Source organism: Felis catus, chromosome D2, assembly GCF_018350175.1.
Source record: "Felis catus isolate Fca126 chromosome D2, F.catus_Fca126_mat1.0, whole genome shotgun sequence".
Taxonomy (NCBI): domain Eukaryota; kingdom Metazoa; phylum Chordata; class Mammalia; order Carnivora; family Felidae; genus Felis; species Felis catus.
In genome coordinates this window covers 11,163,003-11,183,128 of record NC_058378.1, presented here as the reverse complement: position 1 = coordinate 11,183,128, position 20,126 = coordinate 11,163,003, and the positions used below count along the sequence as shown (strand labels likewise).

Below are 20,126 nucleotides of genomic sequence, written 5' to 3'. Positions count from 1 at the left end.
TAGGAATTGGTGAGAATTTTCTCCGAGCTTCTTTGGGTCCCCTGAATTGGCTAACGACCATTTTCTGAGAAGACAGCTGCATATCACTGGGGCTGGAATCCTGCTTCACCCTGTAGGAGCAGAGTCGTTGCATGAGAACCAAGGATTGAGTTTTGCTTATTTCACATGAACTTCGGAGATCTTTTTATTTTCATACAGTTGTATTCTTCTGATGCATACTGCGTCATAGTGTAGTAGAAAGAACAACGATAGGGCATCAGTGATGAACTGTGGCGCCTGCTAACTGCTCTGGTCTTGAAAGTCAAGGATCTTCTCTGCTCTTCTCACCACATAGCATTTTAATGTCAGATCTCTTTCAATGAAATAATGTACGTACCGGTACTTGTAGATCATGAAATACTGTTGCTTCATGTGAAGACTAAAGCGAGTCACATAAAGCGTTACATTCTAGCTCCTGCTTACTCTTGAACCTTTCTGATTGCCACCCTGACTCAACTCACCTCCTTAATGAGTTCTAGCTCCAACGGGTACCGTCTGGAGTAGCCAGAAACATCTGCCAGATGAAGTGCTCTTGTTCCCTTTGATTCCGTGTTACTCAGGAGGATTGGCGACCAGCAGATTTTTTGTTAGCAATCTGAGGGGAGATAGAGGGCTTGCACCAAGAACTGAAGTCAGGTACACGAGGAAGCACGTTGACCTTTTTTTAAAAATCTATTTAATAACAAGACTTTCTAGTTGAGAGAAGCCGTGTGTTTGTAGATTTTATTCTGGCACTAGAGTTTTGTCTCCTGGTGTGACGTGAAATTCTGAGCAGCACTGCCCTCCTGCATACGAGCACATCCACATTGGGCCAGGGCTTTGAAAGACTTATTTTTAAACAATTTTAAATAGGTAACTTGAACATTTTATTCTCATTAGCTACTTAAGAAAGAAGCTTTGAATTGTTAAAGCACAGATTTCTCTGAAGGAAACTGCATATTCAGAGTCAAATAAATACGTTGTCATTGCAGGGGCGCCTGGGTGGCTCAGTCAGTTAAGCATCCGATTTCAGCTCAGGTCATGATCTTGAGGTTCGTGGGATCAAACCCCATGTGGGGCTCTGTGCTGACAGTGTGGAGCCTGCTTGGGATTCTCTGTCCCCCTCTCCTTTGCTCCTCCCCCCACTCTTGTGCTCCCTTTCTCTCAAATAAATAAACTTAAAAAAGTAAAACTAAACTGTAATTGCAGCAGGGACTATTGGTGGCATTCCTACTATACTTAGTGCTGATTTGTTGTCCTGGGAGTGAGGTGAGAACACAGCCCAGAGGGCACCCCCATGCAGGCCACCCCAGCCCGTTTTTAGCACCGTGAGAATAACACAGAACAGACCTTTGTGGGTGATGTTCATGGGCTTTTTAACTACAACTTCTCTTTCATGTTTTCATTTACCTCGACTGTATACATTCAGAAGAGGCTTATTTTTATTTTTGCTAATCCCTTCTTCCTTTCCATTAATGTATTTCTTCCTTCGTTCTCTCTCTTCTTTCCCTGGGGAACCCCCTTCCTCCTTTCCCTCACGTGCTCATTTCCTTCTGCATTCCTCGTCCTCTGCTCTCCTACCCTCTTTCCCCCTTAGTGGCCCATGCTCTCTCCTACTTTTCATTCATTGCTTTTCCCGTTGTCTCCATTTTCATTGTGTGTGGGACTCTCATGGAAGCATTAGGCCAAGAGTGGCTGTGTCACGGGGCTGTGCTTCCTGGGCTCAAGGGAAAGCTGTGGGCCCACGTCTACACCGGTCTGAAAACGGGACGTGTGGGCAAAGCCAGGAAGATGTGGCAGAGGGAGAGGGAGGCCAGGAAATGGAGGACCGTTGCTCAGAAGGGATTCTGGTGGTGTAAAGGGGTCTATGCAAGGATTGCCCTGAAGACTGGAGGAGGTGACAAGGTTCCGGGGATTACTGAAGGACTGACAGCTTAAGTCAGGAAACTAGAGGAGAGTTGAACGGTTGTAACTGAGAGCCCAGGGAGGATGCTGTCACAAGTGGCCAGCCCATGGCTGGCGATGGTCAGTGCAGATCTTTCCTGAGAGTCAGATCTCGCTTGGTGGTTTCCTTATTTCATCTCTTGCCAAGCTTAGCAAGCTTGGACATGTTACGTTTTCTTATTTTTTTTTTTTTAATATTTATTTATTTTGTGAGAGAACACAAGCAGGGGAGAGCAGAGAGAGGAAGAGAGAGAGAATCCCAAGCAGGCTCCAGGCTGTCAGCCCAGAGCTCAGTGAGGGGCTTGGTCTCATGAACCATGAGATCATGACCTGAGCCAAAAGTAAGAGTCAGATGCTCAATAGACTGAGCCACCCAGGTGCCCCAAGGGCATGTTATGTTTTCTAAGACATAACTTCTTTATCTGCAGAATAGGATGCTGATAACATAGTGTGACTTACATAATGTGACAGTCCCATGAGGGAGAGCAAGTCAAATTTCTTTACATAATTCCTGGCGCAAAGTATGAATTTGGTCAAAGTTCCTTTCATTCCATTTTTTCCACTTCTTATTTCCTTGGGCCCCCCTCTTCCTTTTGCATGCGTCCCTCTCTTGACTAAGACATCTTGTTCCTCGGATGGGTATTACGTACAGTGCTGTAAGTTTGCTTTGACCTTAAGCATTGCGATCACAGAAGAGCCAGAAATGAGATTTTTAAGTGAACTCGAACATAAGACCAATACATAGTAAGTGTCAAAATAATTAGATGTTTGTATGTGCATGCATACGAGGGGCTACTGAGTGGTTGAGGCCGGTAAAATGTTTTATTTCCTGTGCCCAGGTTATGGATAAATATGGGGAGTTCTATGGCCGGGACAGAATCAGTGAGCTCCTTGGTATGGACAAAGCCGCCCTAGATTTCAGCGATGCCCGGGAAAAGAAGAAGCCAAAGAAAGACAGCTCCCTGTCAGCCGTGTGAGTATTACCTCTTCCCAATGGCTCTAGACCCAAAGGAGAAGAAATTAATACAATTCTGAACTTGATAATGCCTCGACTTCCTTTCCCTCAGAGTCTGGGGGAATAGAGATGAGGGAAACAGAGAATGTACCTAAGGGTCTACTTCTATGCTTCTGGGTATTTTTGGGTGTGGAATGATTGGATTTTTTCCTATTATTTTGGAAGGCGATTTTTTTGTTATTTACATAAAGCAAAAATTATGTAAATAAAGATGTATGTTCTTAATTTGCCTTTTCTATCCCTAAATGCCATTTAAGTCAAACATATACAAAAGCACAATATTTGACTACCTTTTCTGATGCTGTCTGAAAAGAGGTTAATCTTTCTTAGGTTTTGGAAGAGGGCACTATGGAGCCCTTTTATTAGGAAAGTTCAAAGTTCATATTCTTTTATTATAATTCTTGAGTTTTGTTTAAATAGCAAAGACTTCACAAGCCAGAAGTACTATGCTGTCATGCTGTTACTCAGGAATTTAACTTTAAAATGAGGTGTTCCTGGAGCGCCTGGGTGGCTCAGTTGGTTAAGTGTCTGACTTTGGCTCAGGTCATGATCTCATGGTTCATGGGGTTGAGCCCCATGTTGGGTTCTGGGCTGATAGCTCAGAGCCTGGAGCCTGCTTCGGATTCTGTGTCTGCCTCTCTCTCTCTCTGCCCCTCCCATGCTCATGCTCTGTCTCTCTCTCTCAAAAATAAATAAACATTAAAAAAAATTTTTTTAAATGAGGTGTTCCTGATACAGTGCTTTAATGGAGTAATAGGTTATAATATAGCTAGAAAGATGTGAATCAGTTGAATTGAATTTGCCTCAGGTTGAATTTCACACACACACACACACACACACACACATATACTGCAAATATATATTTCATCAACTGTAATTCTGGATTAAGTGTAGAGCATACATGTTTTAAAAAATGTAATTTCTCATTGTAGCCACTTAACGATTTTAGAAGAAACATAACAGTTACTTTCCCTTAAGAACATGTCCACTTTTCTTGTAAATTTATGGTCTCAGTCAGTTAGGGATGTGACTACTTTCGAAATATAGATACTTGAGGCTCTGTAGGGTGGTATTATTTTGTGTCAGATAAATATTTTAGCTAGCATTAAAAAAACATGTTGGCTGACCTCATTGGTAATAGTTTTTTATCTATCTGAAAACTTACTGGAGCTACATGGTTTTTAAAAATAATGTGAACTCAGTTTAAAAGTAGTTCTATGGACAAATACATGACAGAAACTGTGGATTTAGATCCAAAATATCACCTGGGTACTTTAAGAAAACCCATGTGGTACATAATGAATATATCACTGTATAGAAGATGAAACACCTTGCCAGTGCTTAGGAATTAAGACCTTTATGTTAGAATATCATATAAAAACAAGGACCATAGAGCAGTGCTGAGCTTTCTACTAATATTTTCAGATCTCTGACAAACAGTGTAGAATCAAATTGTTTTACTGAATTATGCTCTTTCCATGGTAATATTTATGATCCTAAAAAAAAAAGTCTGAAAAAAATAGAAGGAAAGTTTAGACTGTTTTATAAACAAAAAGGTGTTTTATTTTTACTGTGACCAAAAAGTTTTGTTTTTTTTAAATTTTTTTTTCAATGTTTATTTTTGAGAGAAAGACAGAGTATGATGGGGGAGGGGCAGAGAGAGAGAGACATAGAATCCAAAGCAGGCTCCAGGCTCTGAGCTCAACTCACAAGCCTGATGTGGGGCTCAACTCACGAACTGTGAGATCATGGCCTGAGCCAAAGTTGGACACTCGACCGACTGAGCCACCCAGGTGCCCCTGAACAAATAGTTTTAAATTAGTGGAATTTTCCACTTTTTTACATAGGAAATGTTTGCGAGTTTGACCCCTAGCAAAGTGCCAAGAAATTAATATGGCATTAATACCTTTAAATATGAAGGGGCACCTGGGTGGCTCAGTCATTTGAGTATTCGAATGTTGCTTTCTGCTCAAGTCATGATCCCAGAGTTGTGGGATTGAGCCCCTCATTGGACTCTGTGCTGAGTGTGGAGCCAGCTTAAGATTTTCTCTCTCTCTCTCTCTCTCTCTCAGAAAAAAAATTAAAGAAAATAAAAAAATAAATATGGATAATAAAATTAGAAGAATAAATTTCTAGTAAATAATGTCCATAACTAGGAAAAAGAATTACATATATTGTTCCTTTATTTAAAACATTTACAAAGATCAAATTTTAAAACATTATCTGGTTTGCATATTAATATTATCTTAATGTGAATGTTTGGGTACAAGGATGATTCATCTATTTGTGCATGTTTTATTTGTCAATCAGATATGTAGGGCTTGTCAAACAAACAGGTGGCCAGATTACCTCCTGGGGATAGAATGGCTGCCAGGACCCAGAAAACCTGCATCTTTTTCATTTGTGTCTTTATGGGAAAAGAGGAGGGATTTGTATCTCAAAACCATCTAGCAAAACTCTTCAGTTTCTGGCTTATAGTCTGCCCCTGAACCAAGCCCTGTGGCCAGGTGAATGCGTGCCCAGTTGGCCTAGATCAGCTTTGGCCCATCCCTAGGGGTTGGGTCAGCTCCACCCAAACAGGAGTACTGTAGTGATTGGTGAGAAAAGAGTGTCCTACAACACCAAAAGGGTATGCTGGTTCACGATGTTGACAGCAAACTTGTTACCCTAATGTTTGATAGGAATGAAAAATAATAACCATCTTTTAAATAAAGTGAGAAACTGCCATGGGGCATTCAGTCATCCTGATAGAAACACTTATTTTGTTTTCGATTGCTTTCATGGGAAATAATCATGCTCTCATGCAAATTACCCCATTATTTATTTTTTCTCTGTCTTTGGGTTTTAAATTTAAGATAAAATAGTCTTGGGGTGCCTGGATGGCTCAGTCGGTTGAGCATTTGACTCTTGATTTTGGTTCAGGTCATGATCTTACAGTTTTGCGAGTTTGAGCCCCAAAAAGGACTCTGTGTTGACAGCATGGAGCCTGCTTGAGATTCTCCCTCTCTCTCTGCCCCTTCTTTCCACACACTCTGTCTCTCTCAAAATAAATAAATATACTTTAAAAAATGAAAAGAAAAAAAAATAGCCTTGTATTGAAACCCATTTTAAATATTCACAGAACTTTAAAAAATGATCTTTAGTAATAGAATTGATTCTAGCTCAAAGATAACTTTATTTCCTTAAGATAAAGACTCCTAGGCTAAGGTAAATTAAAACGTAACCTTTGGGGGAGAAGTCTCTAAGAAGTCCATTTTGATTAGCGATTACTGATCCTACCACTTGAAATTTAAGATTGGCCTTCCTAAAAAAAAATGACTAAAGAAATAACGTGTAAAACAGTAAATATAGAGAAGCCCTTTTGAAACGAATACTCATATTTTATAGCCTATCATATCAATTACCTAGAATATTAGATAGGCTAACAAAGTTATAATTTTAGCACATCAGTGGGCAGCTCTAAAAAAATTAAAGTTATAAAGTATGTTTTACTATGTATGTATGTATTTAATCTACAAAGATCAGGAATATTTATGCTAAGATTTACTCATCCAGCACATTTATTGAGAGATATTCCATGTATGATACAATGTGCTTGGTGTTAGGGAGTTTGCAGACTAGGGAGAAAGGCATAAATGTACGTAGATACCTGCACACCCGCAACTACAAAACAAATGGGAAATTGTAGTAAGTCTACAAGGTAATTTGGGAACCAAGGGGAAAAGGTGAATGCCTTCTTGGGTAGAGATTTTTCTTTTTTTTTTTTTTTTAAACAAGAGGAAACACAAACAAGATGAAAGAGCCCTTTCACTGGCAAATTTAGTTGTAAAGTGAATGTGGATGTTTATGCAAGTTTTTATTAGCCTAAGTAAAAATTATTCTGTCAGAATGCAATTACAAATGTATAATGAAAGCGAGGAAACTTGGGATGCACACATGTTGGTTAATGTAGTAGCACAGTTTCCAGAAATCATTCTCACATAACAAGTGGCTTTACCTTATATTTAATGCAGGAAAAGAAAGTGCTAATCTTAAATAATAGAAGTTGCATCTTTGTTTTGTTTTCCAAGATCCCACTAAAAAAGCATTACAGAATTCTGGAACACATCATCCAGATGTTCCAGATTCCCTTGACACTTTGGATGGAACTAATTTCCTGAGATGGTTGCCAGTTTCATCCCACGGAAAGAATGCCAGCAGGCTCTTGCAAGCCTCCGAGTCTTTGTTTCACATGCATATCCACAAATCCTTCTTTATTTGTCTTTCCAGACTGAACTCTATTGATGTGAAGTATCAGATGTGGAAACTAGGAGTCGTCTTCACGGACAACGTAAGCCCACTTCATTACCACAAAGTACAGTGCGCTCTGATTAGACAAGTCTGTTGGGATCCGGCAGGCAGACAGTCAGTGATTTAAGGAAGTCAGTCAGACAGCAACTGATTTAATACAGACCATTATCTGAGAATGACCCAAGGAAATATGTGATTAATTAGCCCCCATCTCTCAATCCATTTCTTTCAATAGCTGAAAGATTAACATGAAAATATATTTATGCAAGAAAAAGAAACTGAGATGCAAATTCACATGTATTTTCATTTAGGTTTTAGTTGGGTAATGAGTTCAAAGTTTCCTAGAGGTTAAAACGGAAGTTCTAAATAAATAAAGTTTTAAAACATTAATTGTGATAAATTTAAGTTTCCCCCAAATTAAGTGCATTAAATTATTGTGGTTTTGTTCTTGATTGATCCTTCTTTTCTCAAAGAGCCTCATAGCCCAAGTCTGTATCCAAATATAATGAAAAAAATTCACTTGATACTAAAAGCCACCAACTGTCAGGTCGGACGATCACATTGTACTACCCTGGCTTGCTCAATAGTTTGACATTTTTGACTCTTAGAATTTTCACTTTAAAAAATCATTATTATCAATTGTTTTCATGCTCCCATGTGCTCTCTATGGGAAATTGCTAGGGACAGTCATGAAACTCTGCTGAATGGATCAACTACAAATGTTTGTCTCCTCCTGCTGGTTCAGAATCCTCCTACCATCCTCACGCACCTCCTGCGAAGGGGCACTTACAAGCAAATCCAAAGGCTTAGTCCTAGACCCTCCTCTGGTTTTGTCTCCCTTGCATATCTCAGTCTCAAAATCACACTCTAATTAGCAGTGACTTTTACAGTGAGTGGTAATTCTGTTCTCCTAAAGACATGCGACACCCCCCAAATTCTCCTGTCTCTATCCCCACCCCTATCGTACCCAGTCATAGGCCCAGAATACTGGGATACTGGGTCTTTTAGAGAACTCTCCAAAGATCTCAAAAACAAGTCTTGTAAGTATCTTTTAGAATTGTCAACTGTTAGTGCCTTCAGCAAATTTCTCTTCTAATAATGGAAGCAGCTCCCTCAAATTAAAAGGAAACCACCTCATCTCTAGCACTGATGTTTTCTGTTCAGGTAGCCCGGCCATCTTGGCTTTTGCTAGTTAAGGTCAATCCTCCTTGACCTCCTTATATGCCGCAGTACTTGTGTCATGCAGGATACATATCTTGCTCTAGTTTTCTTGCCTCCAGGGCATTTGGGCATGGACAGACTTCTTCAGACTTGTTTCTGTTATATTATTCTGATATATTATTCATCCACCTGTAGTTTCATGGCTGTTTGGCCAGCTACTTCTCAACATGTCTTCAGTCCTCAATAGTGTGGTTTCTGTCTGAAACACAGCTAGGCTTACCAGATGAAGTACAGATGAGTTCAAGCCCCGCGTTGGGCTCTGCACTGACAGCTCAGGGCCTGGAGCCTGCTTCAGATGCTGTGTCTCTCTCTCTCTCTCTCTCTCTCTCTCTGCCCCTCCTCTACTTCTGCTGTCTCTCTCAAAACTAACTAAATAAAAAACATTATAAAAAATTTTTAATTACAGATAACTATTTACATATTATATTCACATTTTTATATAGGTATGTATACATACCTATACATAAATATAGGTAGTTTTATATCTATAACAATGTACAATATACATACTTATATATTTATATTTATATGTGAGTATATCCCAAATGTTGCATGGAACATACTTAATCTAAAAATTATTTATTCTTTACCTAACGTTTATCTGTAACTGGGCAGCCTGTGTTTTTATTTGCGAAATCTGGCTATCTAAGGACAGCACCTGTGTCGTCTATACATGTATCCTTGGCTCCCCTGATCACCTATATTAGTCTCCTGACTCATCTTGTGTCCACACACTTGTCCTTTCTCCTCAGCCTTTTCATTTCTTAATAGCCTGCTGGGTGTGTCCATTCAAATGTCCTGTGACAAATGCATCTTCTCCTCTCCTCACTCTTCCCTGCTAAACGCAGTCCCCCTGTCCACCGTTTCCTCTGTTAGTGTTTTTGTTCTTCTTGCTACCTATGTCCAGATGACCAGCTTGGACTCCTTTTCCTTCTCCTTCTAATATATGCGTTCAATTGTGTGCCCAATTGGATCCTTTTCCTGCCCTCTGTCATCCTCTGGCCAGTTCCGCTGATAGTCGTGCCTCTTATAACCTCCCCCGTGGGGTTGGCCAGTAGTGTCCTAAAGCAATAGCTCTGCCACTTACATCTTCAAGAAAGTAGCTTGACCGGAGTGAGCTCACTTTCCTCATTTGTCAATTTGGGGCTAAGATTGCCTACTTATCAAGAGTCTGGCTAGAATAAAAACAAAGACTGTATGTGCAAATATACAAGACGGTATTTTCATTAAATGCTGCTTTTCACATACCATTATTCCGTATGATGCTCCAGGGGTTCTCCCGCGCCTGTGGGATGTGCCCATATCTCTTAACTTGGCTTGAAGGACTTCCAACCCCGCCGTACATTTCCAACCTCATCTTCTGAAACAGAAGCCCACTCTCAAACCAAGCTGTCACTCCTCAGCACATTCTGCATAGTCTTATCTCGGTGTCTATTTTCAAGTACTGCTTTCCTCCACCCGATGTCTAACCTCAGCCCTGAACTGCCCATAAAGATGATTTATACCACCTCAGCCCCCTTTGTCTTGTGTTCTCAAAGCTTAAGATATATTCTAGTCAAAATGAAGGTTTCCTCCCTTTCCCAAAATGGGTAGCTCTTGACTCCAATGGCAAAACACTTCTTATGCCCAAGGACCCTAATCCAGAAAGCAAGCATGATCACAGTATCTTTTATTCTACTTTTTTTATTCTCCTCCCCTCAAAAAGTATATACACTTATACATCTAACCTCTGTAAAGCAAATCTGTTACATTGATTATAAACAAGATGCCTACAGATAGTACCAATTGTATTATTAGGTTTATTATAGCCTTCGGTGACATTAAGTAGTATTTGCATTTTCTCCTAGATTTGTTTTGGCTCACATAAAGTGAGATGCTTGGTTAATAAAATACTGCACGTAATTTCTTACAACTAGTAGGTCTCCACAAACACTGATTTAGAGAGTGAGTACATGAAAAACGAAAGAGGGAAGGACAGTTGGTTGGTTCTTTGAGTGTAGAGCAGGGCTCTCAAGGGGGGAAATTTTGTCCTCCAGGTGACTTTTGGCAATGTCTAGAGACATCTTTGGTGGTCACGGCTGGCATCTGGTGAGTGGAGACCAGGGTCGCTGCTGGTCATCCTACGGTGCATCAGACAGCCTCCAAAACAGAGAATTATCCAGTCTAAACTCTCAGTAGTGCCAAGGTGAAAACACCTTGCTATCGAGTATTAGGTCAGTAAAATTCTCTCTATAGAAAGATACATAAGAACAGCCTATCTGATATAAAGGAGAGAAAGACATTGAACCTCTGAGGACAAGCTAAATAACAATAAAATACATAAACCAATATAACTGATTCGAATTAAATAGATTAAGAAGGTAAAGTAAATGAAGTGATTATAATGGAATGAAATCAGAGTAGCTTTGGACAACAGTCACTCCTTCTGGTTTCTGATATGCTTCCCTCTCGTTTGTCTTCTCAGTCTTTCCTCTACCTGGCCTGGTATATGACTATGTCCGTTCTGGGACACTATAACAACTTTTTTTTTGCTGCTCATCTTCTTGACATTGCTATGGGATTCAAGACACTGAGAACCATCTTGTCATCGGTAACTCACAATGGCAAGCAGGTAAAAGTTGATTTTTTTTTTGACTCCCTACAAAAAACAAAAAAAAACCACCAAATACACCAATAAAAATAAAACCCAACCTCCAATGGCAACATATAGTTTTAAAGATTTTTGTGAATGGAGGATATGCACTTTTTTTATTTTTTAATTTTTTTTTACAAACCATGAGGAATATTGGTTCAAGAGTCCCCTACACCTACATTCAAGTGTTGGCTTGACCGATACACTGTGTGACCTTGGATAACTGATTTAACATTTTTAAATCTCAATTCATTGTGTAAAATGAATACAATAAAAGTACCTACCTTTTAGAGTTTCTGAGAAAATGAAATAAGAACATAAACGTGGAGGTGTTAGCACAGGCCCCGGCACATACAAAACACTGCAGAAAATAGTTAAATTTTTCCTAATATGATATTTACTCCATTTGATACCAGAGGGAACTGAAATGTGTTTCAGAATCCTGATGCACTAGTTACAATAGTAATAAAACACAAGATGCTGCGTTCTTAATTTGATGTGATATTTAAAAATTGGATATCGTGTGGTCTTTTATGTTTCATACTTGACAAGGTCATACTCCAAGGACTTACATACTGGCCTAGTTCCAGATGATCAATTTATGTTTTAATGGAGCCCAGTTGTAATGTGAAAACTTTAATTATTCATAAACTCATTATAGAAGCATATATTTATTGATTCATTCTCTATCACCTGTCTACTGGGAGTAACACATTCTATATTCGTTATTTGGTTTAACAGAGTCCTTCTTTTCCAGAATTTTATAATTCAGCATATTTTTAAATCCATGTCCCCCCAAACACGTGAACTATGTCCATAGTTAAGTTCATATGAACAGTTATCATGATTTTTAGTTTTCTAAATTTCAACACATTGTTGTTCTATATGTGACTCTAATTTTTGAATGTGACTATGACATCAGCAAAAAGTGTTTATTCATTCATAGTATTGAGCCCCTGACATATTTAAAGAACTGGAGATTCTGAATCTCTTGTGTATTTTCACACAAAAGTTTTGGCTTGCTTTCAATTCACTTCTAAAATTTTGCAAGGATTATTCCTTCTTTTTGAGATATCAATTTTTGACTTATAGAAATATAGAGAGCTTAATAGTCCTCATAATAAGATGTGCAGAAATTTATAGTGGCATTGTACTTCGTTTACAGAAGTGAATTAAGCCCTCTATTCAGATAACATATTTTCTCCAGATAATTGTAAAATTATTTTTGAAGGACTTAATATATGCTGCCACGGTCAAGAACATAGGGATTCATTGTAATTAGAGAAGTAGACACAAAAAATAATGCATTTTAGTGTGTTTAGATTTTCTGTGATATAACCAGAAATATATTTTCACCAACTTGGTGAAATTCTTATTTTCAGCACATACATATTATGATCAATTTGGATGTGAAAGTCAATCAGAGTTTATTCATATTCCAGCTGTAGTATGCATTCATTAACCAATTAAGTAGCCAACTTTTGCATAAAACAGTCTGACCACTTGATAAAATAAAAGCATATGGAAATAAATTTCCCCACAGAGGAGGGTAAGAAAGGTACGGTGTGAGGTATGGATCCCATTACTTTCTAGTCAATAAATCCAGGTATGTGCTCATAGAATTCTCCCCTCCCACACTGATGTTGAACATGCCACTCATATATGCCTTGCATTTCTAATGCATGTTCTGTGTCACATTGCTTTCCAGCTTGTATTAACTGTTGGCTTGTTAGCTGTTGTTGTATACCTATATACTGTTGTGGCATTCAACTTTTTCCGAAAATTCTACAATAAAAGTGAAGATGGTGACACACCGGATATGAAATGTGATGATATGCTAACGGTAAGTTCATACACTTTGATCTCATATGAGTGAAAAATTCTCCTGCTTCTTCAGTATGAGCGGTTGTGTAGTTACTCTTTAACCTTGCAGAATAGAAAATAGCGTACCCGGTAAAAAGTTGTGTGGCTCTTTAAAGAATCAACAGTTTTCATTCTTTTGCAGAATGTAAAGGACCGTTTCTGCCATTTTTTACATCTGCTGTACCAGCCTGATAATCAGTAGATTTTTTGCATAAAGGACTTAGAGCTGGAAGGATTAATATAAACACTTTAGCTGAATTGGTTCATAGATTCCAGGACAGCAGTTAAAATTATTTCCTTGGAGAGTATTTTGAACCCTTAGTTATCTGTTTACTTTCATGATATTAACTGACATCACCGAAGTCCAAAAATAGATCTTTTACTAGAACTCTTAGGTTTTGCTTAAATATTCAGTACTTTAGCTTAAATTATCTTTTCGGTCTTGGTTTTAAAATCAATGGATGTTCAAGCTTTCATATTGCTCTACCCCTGTTCCTTAACCTGCCCGTCTAATATTGGCGAATCAGAAGTTATTACAGGTGAGATCTTAGATTGGAAATATGTACCTCTAGCTGAAAGGAGATGAATTCTTCATTGAGCACCAAATCAAAATACCTACATAGCCTGGGTTAGTGGTGTAAGAGACCAACAAAGTGACAGTAAAATTACTCTAGAAAAAATCAACATCCCAAAAGAGTAATGAGAGGGAACTACTAATGTTATAAAAACTAATACTTAAGGCAGGTTTTGTACTAGAGAATGATACATGTGTGGGACAGAATAGAGAGTCTAGAAATACATGCAGATACACTTGGAAATTAGAAGTATGATAAAACGTGGCTTTTGAAATCATGAAATGAAAAAGAATTCAGTAAATGGTATTGGTACCATGGATATGCTTTTGGGGAAATTTTGATAAAAACTGATACCAACCTAGTTCTTTAAATCAAAATAAATTCTGAATGGGACACATATTTTAATACAAAAAGAAAAGAATAAAAATTGTAACAGAATTTGACTTTTGAAATAAACAATTTTTTAAATTTTACTTATTTTCTTTAAAAAAAATTTTTAATGCTTATTTATGAGACAGAGAGACAGAGCACAAGCAGGGGAGGGGCAGAGTGAGAGGGAGACACAGAATCCGAAGCAAGCTCCAGGCTCTGAGCTGTCAGCACAGATCCTGATGTGAGATGAATCATGGGAGATCATGACCTGAGCCAAAGTTGGACACTTAACTGACTGAGCCACCCAGGCGTCCTTGAAATAATAATTTTTAAATGGGGAAAGGTCTAAGTGTGTCATAAAACCTAAGATGCATGGGGTCCTAAACAATTACTTTAAAAAGGAACAACACTAAGCGATGTCTTAAAGACAAATGAAAAACTAGGAAAAATATTAACATAGGGCCAGTGTCCTTAATTTACTAAGTACTTATCACTAGGAAGTAAACCAATAGGAAAAGGAACAATCAGCTCGTGGTAAAATTCAGTCAGCTTACAAATTGACAAAGATTAAAGAAATGCAAATCAAAGCAATCAACTGCCACTTCTTAACTATTAGGTTTGCAGAATATTAAAGTTTGTTAATACCCACAGTTGAACCGATGGAAAAACTGGCACTTTCATGAACACTTGTAGGGAATTCAAATTAAGACAATGATTTTACAGAAATTTTGCAATATCTATCACATTTTTCATTCTACTTACCCTTTGACTTGTCAGTTCCACTGATTGTATTGATTTAAATGTTTGTTTACAAATATGCTCCTGTGGGCTTAAGGATACTTGCTACTATCACAAATTGGAAATAATCTAAATTATATCAATAGAGTCCCGATGAAACCAACTATGGCAAATCCATATCATGGAAAAGTAGGTTGTTTAAAAATAAGACAAATCTGCACGTGCTGATATAGAAAGACATACAGATTACATTTCAGTGGGGAAGGGGGGGCAAGATCTTGAACAGTGTTATGATAAGATCCTGATTGTGTGCACACATACACATGCTAGAATGTACATATTAGATACACTAGAATATGTACACGGTGTTTCTGGAAGAATACATGGGACACTGTTAACAAGGGTTCCTACAGGGAGTAGGACTACAGATTAGGGAGAGAAGAAACTTACACAGTAAGGGATTCTTCACTGGTAGTGACGTCCCCCAGAGTCACTAAACATGTGACACTTTACCACCAGTAAGGATCCTTCATCTCCTCTTGTGAGAGGTGCCTTTAATACCCACCTTGCCTCTCTACCCGGTGACTTCAAGACTTGGGGTAGCAGCTGGCTAGAGGCAGGGAGGGGAGCAGACAGCTGGAGGAGTCAACAAGGCACAAAAGGGAGTCAGTCATTACTAACAGCAGACAGTTGTGACTCCAGGGAAATTCATTTCTCTTCCAGAAGCACCCCCTCCCCCATGGTTCTAAATCTCAAAGTCCACCTTGGTTGAGTCAGAAAGTTTAGCAAGGTGATTCACTGCCAGAGGCTGTGGTGCCCGCTGAATCGCTGAAGATTGCTGGAAAGTCAGGATGACTTCAGGTAGTGCTCTTGAGTTGGCATTGGGATTGGCGGGGCCTCACTTGCCCCCCTCCTACCACAATAAGACCCCTGAAACATCCAGGTGTCTCCTTCTGATGTCATGAGTCATATTTGACCCTATTCAATTATCCTGATAGTATCCTTGGATGACTGCATTTTGAACATCACTCTTGGTATGAGTTTCCATTGCTTTTGTAAATTTTCCCAACGAACTTATGACGAGAGGAATCCAGGCATGGTTTGAACAACGAGTTAGGAAGACAACGAACTGCCTTTACCTGGTTGGCATGACCCAGTTGCATGGGATGTGTAGGGAAGAGGTAGAGAAGTTTGCCTCACTTTAGGGTGAGGAAATAAGGCTTCTTGATGTTTCGACCGTGGCCTCAGGACTGAGCTAGAGCCTGGATTTTGTCCAGTTTAAGGGATTTCTGCCCCTACCAGTGAGACTACCTACAACCAGGTCTGTTCTGGGTGTGTTTCTATCTCTACACATAACGGTAAGCTTTGTACCTTGCCTTTGGGTGGGGTGAGGTTGGGGGCATCATGAGGATGTACCTTAGATGTGTCTTCTTGCAAAAGAGAAAACTCAATTCCAAGCCACAAACAACATCTCAGCTCCCATACTGCTGCCAGGCGGATCAGGCACACAGGAGTCTGTGTAGCTTTGCACATGCTCGTATCCAGCTGATTGTTCTTAAAAACGATCACATCAGAGGCCACATCACCTCGATTTACCTTACAATAGTTGGTCTCAAAACCCCTTTTAATTTGCCTCTTATTAATACTTGTGCAGCAAGGTTTGAACAAGCCAACAACATTTAAAATGTAACTGCTCACTTGTAGTAGTGCTCGTTAAAAGTCAAGGCTTAGCAAAACCCAGCAGCTAGCAAGACAGAAGTACGGCGTAGGAAGTGGTCACGCTTAATATCTTGCGTGTATCTCTCAAAAGAGAATCTTTTGTTTACATCCGTCTCTAACAATTAGTCTTCACAGGGTGAAGTCGAGGATTGTTTGCTTGAGATGGGTTTTCTTCACTCATGCCCTGTTTTCTCGGCAACATCCGAGTTTCCAGTGCCTTCATTGCTTCTGGTAGTTTCCTGGCATATGTAGGAACATTTTAGGTTTTCACAGCGATGTGGTTCACCTGCCAGTGTTTCATGCCTAACAGCAGGTGGCGCTGTAGCTACAGTTTTACAGACTGATGCTTCATGCCTGCCTGCCCACCTACCACCTGCCTCCTTCCTTCCTCCCTCCCCTTCCTTCCTTCTTCCCTCCCTCCCTCCTCCCCTCCCCTCCCTTCCTTCTCCCTCCCTTCCTTCCTTCCTTCCCTCCCTTTTCTTTCTTCCTTCCTACACTTTCCTTCCTTTCCTTTCTTTATTTATTTAGGATCATGGTGTTTTAAGCCTGAGAATCTAATTAAACCATCAGTATCCTGAGAGAATTTGAACCTCTTCTCCAAGAATGTACAAGGAGAAAGTGCAAAATGATCCAAAGTTCCAAAGCCCCAGGCAAAAAGATGATTGTAGCTAACCAGCCAGGGAGACTGACTTGGCCTATATAAAGACATTCATCTCAAAAGGGGCAGTCCTTTCACCAAGACTCACCAGGGCATCTCTTTATGAACCGCAGCTCAATGAGGCCACCCTCATATCCCAAGTCAGAAACTGCAGGGAAGGTGTCCAGACCTGTTGTGTTTTTTGGAAAAAACTTATCAGGTGGTTGAGAGAATGAGTTACTCCTAGGGAAGTACAATCCCCAGCTCAGGGTATTGTTCTAAATTACTTATTTTACCCTACCCTCCCAACAAGTAATCTCTGCCAGTCTCTGTCTCTTTCTCTTTCCACTTTTATTTCTCCCCCTATTTGGGGGGGGGGGGAGGGTCAGGATAAAGATCTCGTAAAGATCTTCACTACTCTGCCAGAAACTGTCCCTCCTCAGTATTTCCTAAAGCTGTCATAAATAGTGATTAACTCTGGAATGAATCCACTCAGGAGATGAGTGGGTAGGGGAGAAACCATAGAATATTAAATCTGGAGAATAGCTGACTGCGTATTCCCAGTGTTGGTAGCACCAGGCACCTTCCTTCCTCATGACTCAGATTCTCTGAACAAAGTGTTATCGGTTTGTGTCCCAGAATTACTGCTTTCCATTCTCCAACTCTGATGTTCAGGTTTAAGCTGCTCCTGTGAAAAGGAAGGTGAATGAGAGATTTTCCATTTTCAGGAGCAGAATGATCATCTGACAACTAAAAGCCTGACAGCCCTACGTAGGTGGATGTTCACCACCCTACTGCATATTCTAGCCACCCACCTGCTATATCTGGGGATAACCAGGTAGTGTAGATTAAGGTTGGGAAAATCAGTATCAAAATCCCACAGGTGAACCTGGAATTTTATACTTTTAAAATCTGGTATCTTACTAAGCCTAAACAATCAAATGCATAAGACTGCCTATCTTTTCAGCATGGCCAGAGTCTATTATTGAAATATGGTGGAGCTTTTGTCAGCATCAGAGCTTTCACAGAACGAAGGTGAGCAGAGAGACGTGGATGTTGCTAGATGGCTGACAGGAGACCTGAGAAGTAGGAGACATTTGCTTTGGTAATTTAGCCTCATTCCATGGTCCTATCTTCACCTGTGCATGTCTGGAAACTAAACATCCTCTTGAGGACAGACTCACATTAACCAGGCTCCTAAGAGTCACATGTATGAGTCAGAACACCAACATCCTACTCATTAAGAGTTCATGCCGCAGGAGAACGCATTCTCTTCCCTAGAGGAAAACTCTATGGGCACCTGGGTGGCTCTGTCAGTTAAGCGTCCGACTTCTGCTCAGGTCATGATCTCGCGATCTGTGAGTTTGAGCCCCGCGTCGGCCTCTGTGCTGACAGCTCAGAGCCTGGAGCCTGCTTCACAGTCGGCGTCTCCCTCTTTCTCTGTCCCTCCCCCGCTCACACTGTCTCTCTCAAAAATAAATGAACATTACAAAAATGACTTTTCTGGCCTATCTGTGAGAGAGACCCCTTACCTGAGCCCCAGACGGTTCTTGGTTGGGTAGTGACAGAGCCGCCCTCTGATCCTCTTCGTTCACTGTGTGCCAGACTGACAAACCTCCTTCCTGAGTGACCCAGTCGTTATTCGGTTCTGATCATTAGATTCCAGGCATCTGCTCCAGGACACTTTCTGTGTGCTGCATCTATCACTATATTAGTTGTTGAACTATGAGCATTTGGGGGTCAACTTGCTGCCTGTCCTTTGTGCTCTTTGGGGTCATCTGAGAATTTGAGGTTCATGGGCTGAGACAGTGAAGTCTCCATGAGAACACTGATCAGTCATGACTTTTCACTCTTCATTCACCGCCCCCCCTCTGCCCCAGTGATGTATAAGTTCCTCTCATGTGCTGGACATTATTTTAGGCCCTGATAATAGAGCAGTAACCAAAGTCATTCTTCTTGTAATGAAGCCAGTTCAGTGCAGTGAGACAGATCACGAAGCATCAAAATTAGGTAAGTGGTAGGTACAGGTTTGGAATTCAGGAAAGAGACCCAAGGTGTAAACAGAAAAAAATTGTACGTCATTGGCACAGAGACGGTACTTAACTGTGAAAGTGGGGACATTCCTCTAGGAAGAACTGGCCAAGGAGGCTGAGAAAGGATGGCCAGAAATGTAGAAGATGACCAGGGGATTGTGGTGTCTCCCCAAGTGAAGACACTGTGTCAAAGCCTTTGCCCCTTTCGTTAAGGCAGATGGTGGGTAAATGTGTTTTGTACTCATGGATGACATCAGTTGGGTAAGTCGGAGTGTCTGGAACAGTCTAAGAAGGCCTCATGGAGGAAGGCTTGTTACCTGAGGGTGAAAAGGAATGGGATAAGAAAGGGAAATAATTAAGATGGGAAGGAAATGCAAACCAAGAACTAGAATAGGGAGTTGTTTATCTGACAGGCGTGGATAGAGTGCAGGGTGGTACTCGGGAGCAGTAGCCCATCAGTGGAGAGGGATGAAGCGTCCCTGAATCTGAGGCCCCAACCTGGAGAGTCTGCCCTTATCCTGAAAACAGACAAAACACTGACGCTTGAAGCCAGTGGCTCTCAACTGTTGTGATTTTGCCCTCCCGGGGACGCTTGGCAATGTCTGCAGACGTTTTTGGTTATCTACAGTGAGGTGCTATTGGCATTGAGTGGGTAGAGGCCAGGGATCCTTCTAAAACATCCTACAATGCACGAGACAGATCCTATCCAAAGAATTATCCGGCCCTAAATGTCAACGGCACTGAGGCTGAGAAACCCTGCCCTCTTCTGCAGTGAGCACTTGGAGCTCTCCTTCTAATTGGTTGCTTTAATGTTTCAGATTCTTAACAATGAGCTGTTATTTCCTCCTTGCTTCTCCCCTCTGTCTTCTTTCTTGTACACATTAGAGTAGAAACATTTCAGCATCGTATTCCATACATGACGGATGAGGGGATGGCGTTATCGGGTCCGGTGTTTTCCTAGCTTAATTTCTGAGATTCCGTCTTATTAAATATTGAGGTTTTCCTTTCTCTCTCCTATGTCTGTTCTGATCAAAGAAAAAGAAAAAAAGAGCAGTGTGATTAAATATAG

The 20,126-nt window shown here is 40.3% G+C and overlaps 1 protein-coding gene and 1 long non-coding RNA gene across 17 annotated transcripts in view; one reads left to right on the top strand and one right to left on the bottom strand.

Moving 5' to 3' along the window:
* RYR2 (ryanodine receptor 2) overlaps positions 1-20,126 on the top strand; it is a 757,942-nt gene that overhangs the window by 730,005 nt on the left and 7,811 nt on the right. For all 9 annotated transcript variants that reach the window (XM_023240368.2, XM_023240367.2, XM_023240360.2 and 6 more), the window contains 4 exons: positions 2,802-2,935; positions 7,247-7,307; positions 10,953-11,099; positions 12,829-12,963. In XM_023240368.2, the coding sequence (XP_023096136.2) occupies positions 2,802-2,935; positions 7,247-7,307; positions 10,953-11,099; positions 12,829-12,963 (477 nt within the window). The remainder of the gene's footprint in view (positions 1-2,801; positions 2,936-7,246; positions 7,308-10,952; positions 11,100-12,828; positions 12,964-20,126) is intronic.
* The window catches only part of LOC109492973, a 52,294-nt gene continuing 38,980 nt past the window's right edge, over positions 6,813-20,126 (bottom strand). For 2 of the 8 annotated variants that reach the window (XR_006586859.1, XR_006586852.1), the window contains 4 exons: positions 17,134-20,082; positions 15,234-16,626; positions 9,737-11,126; positions 6,813-8,857 (listed from right to left, as the gene is read on the bottom strand). This is a non-coding gene — a long non-coding RNA (uncharacterized LOC109492973). The remainder of the gene's footprint in view (positions 8,858-9,736; positions 11,127-15,233; positions 16,627-17,133; positions 20,083-20,126) is intronic. The other 6 variants (XR_006586858.1, XR_006586855.1, XR_006586856.1 and 3 more) reach the window with 5 other exon arrangements.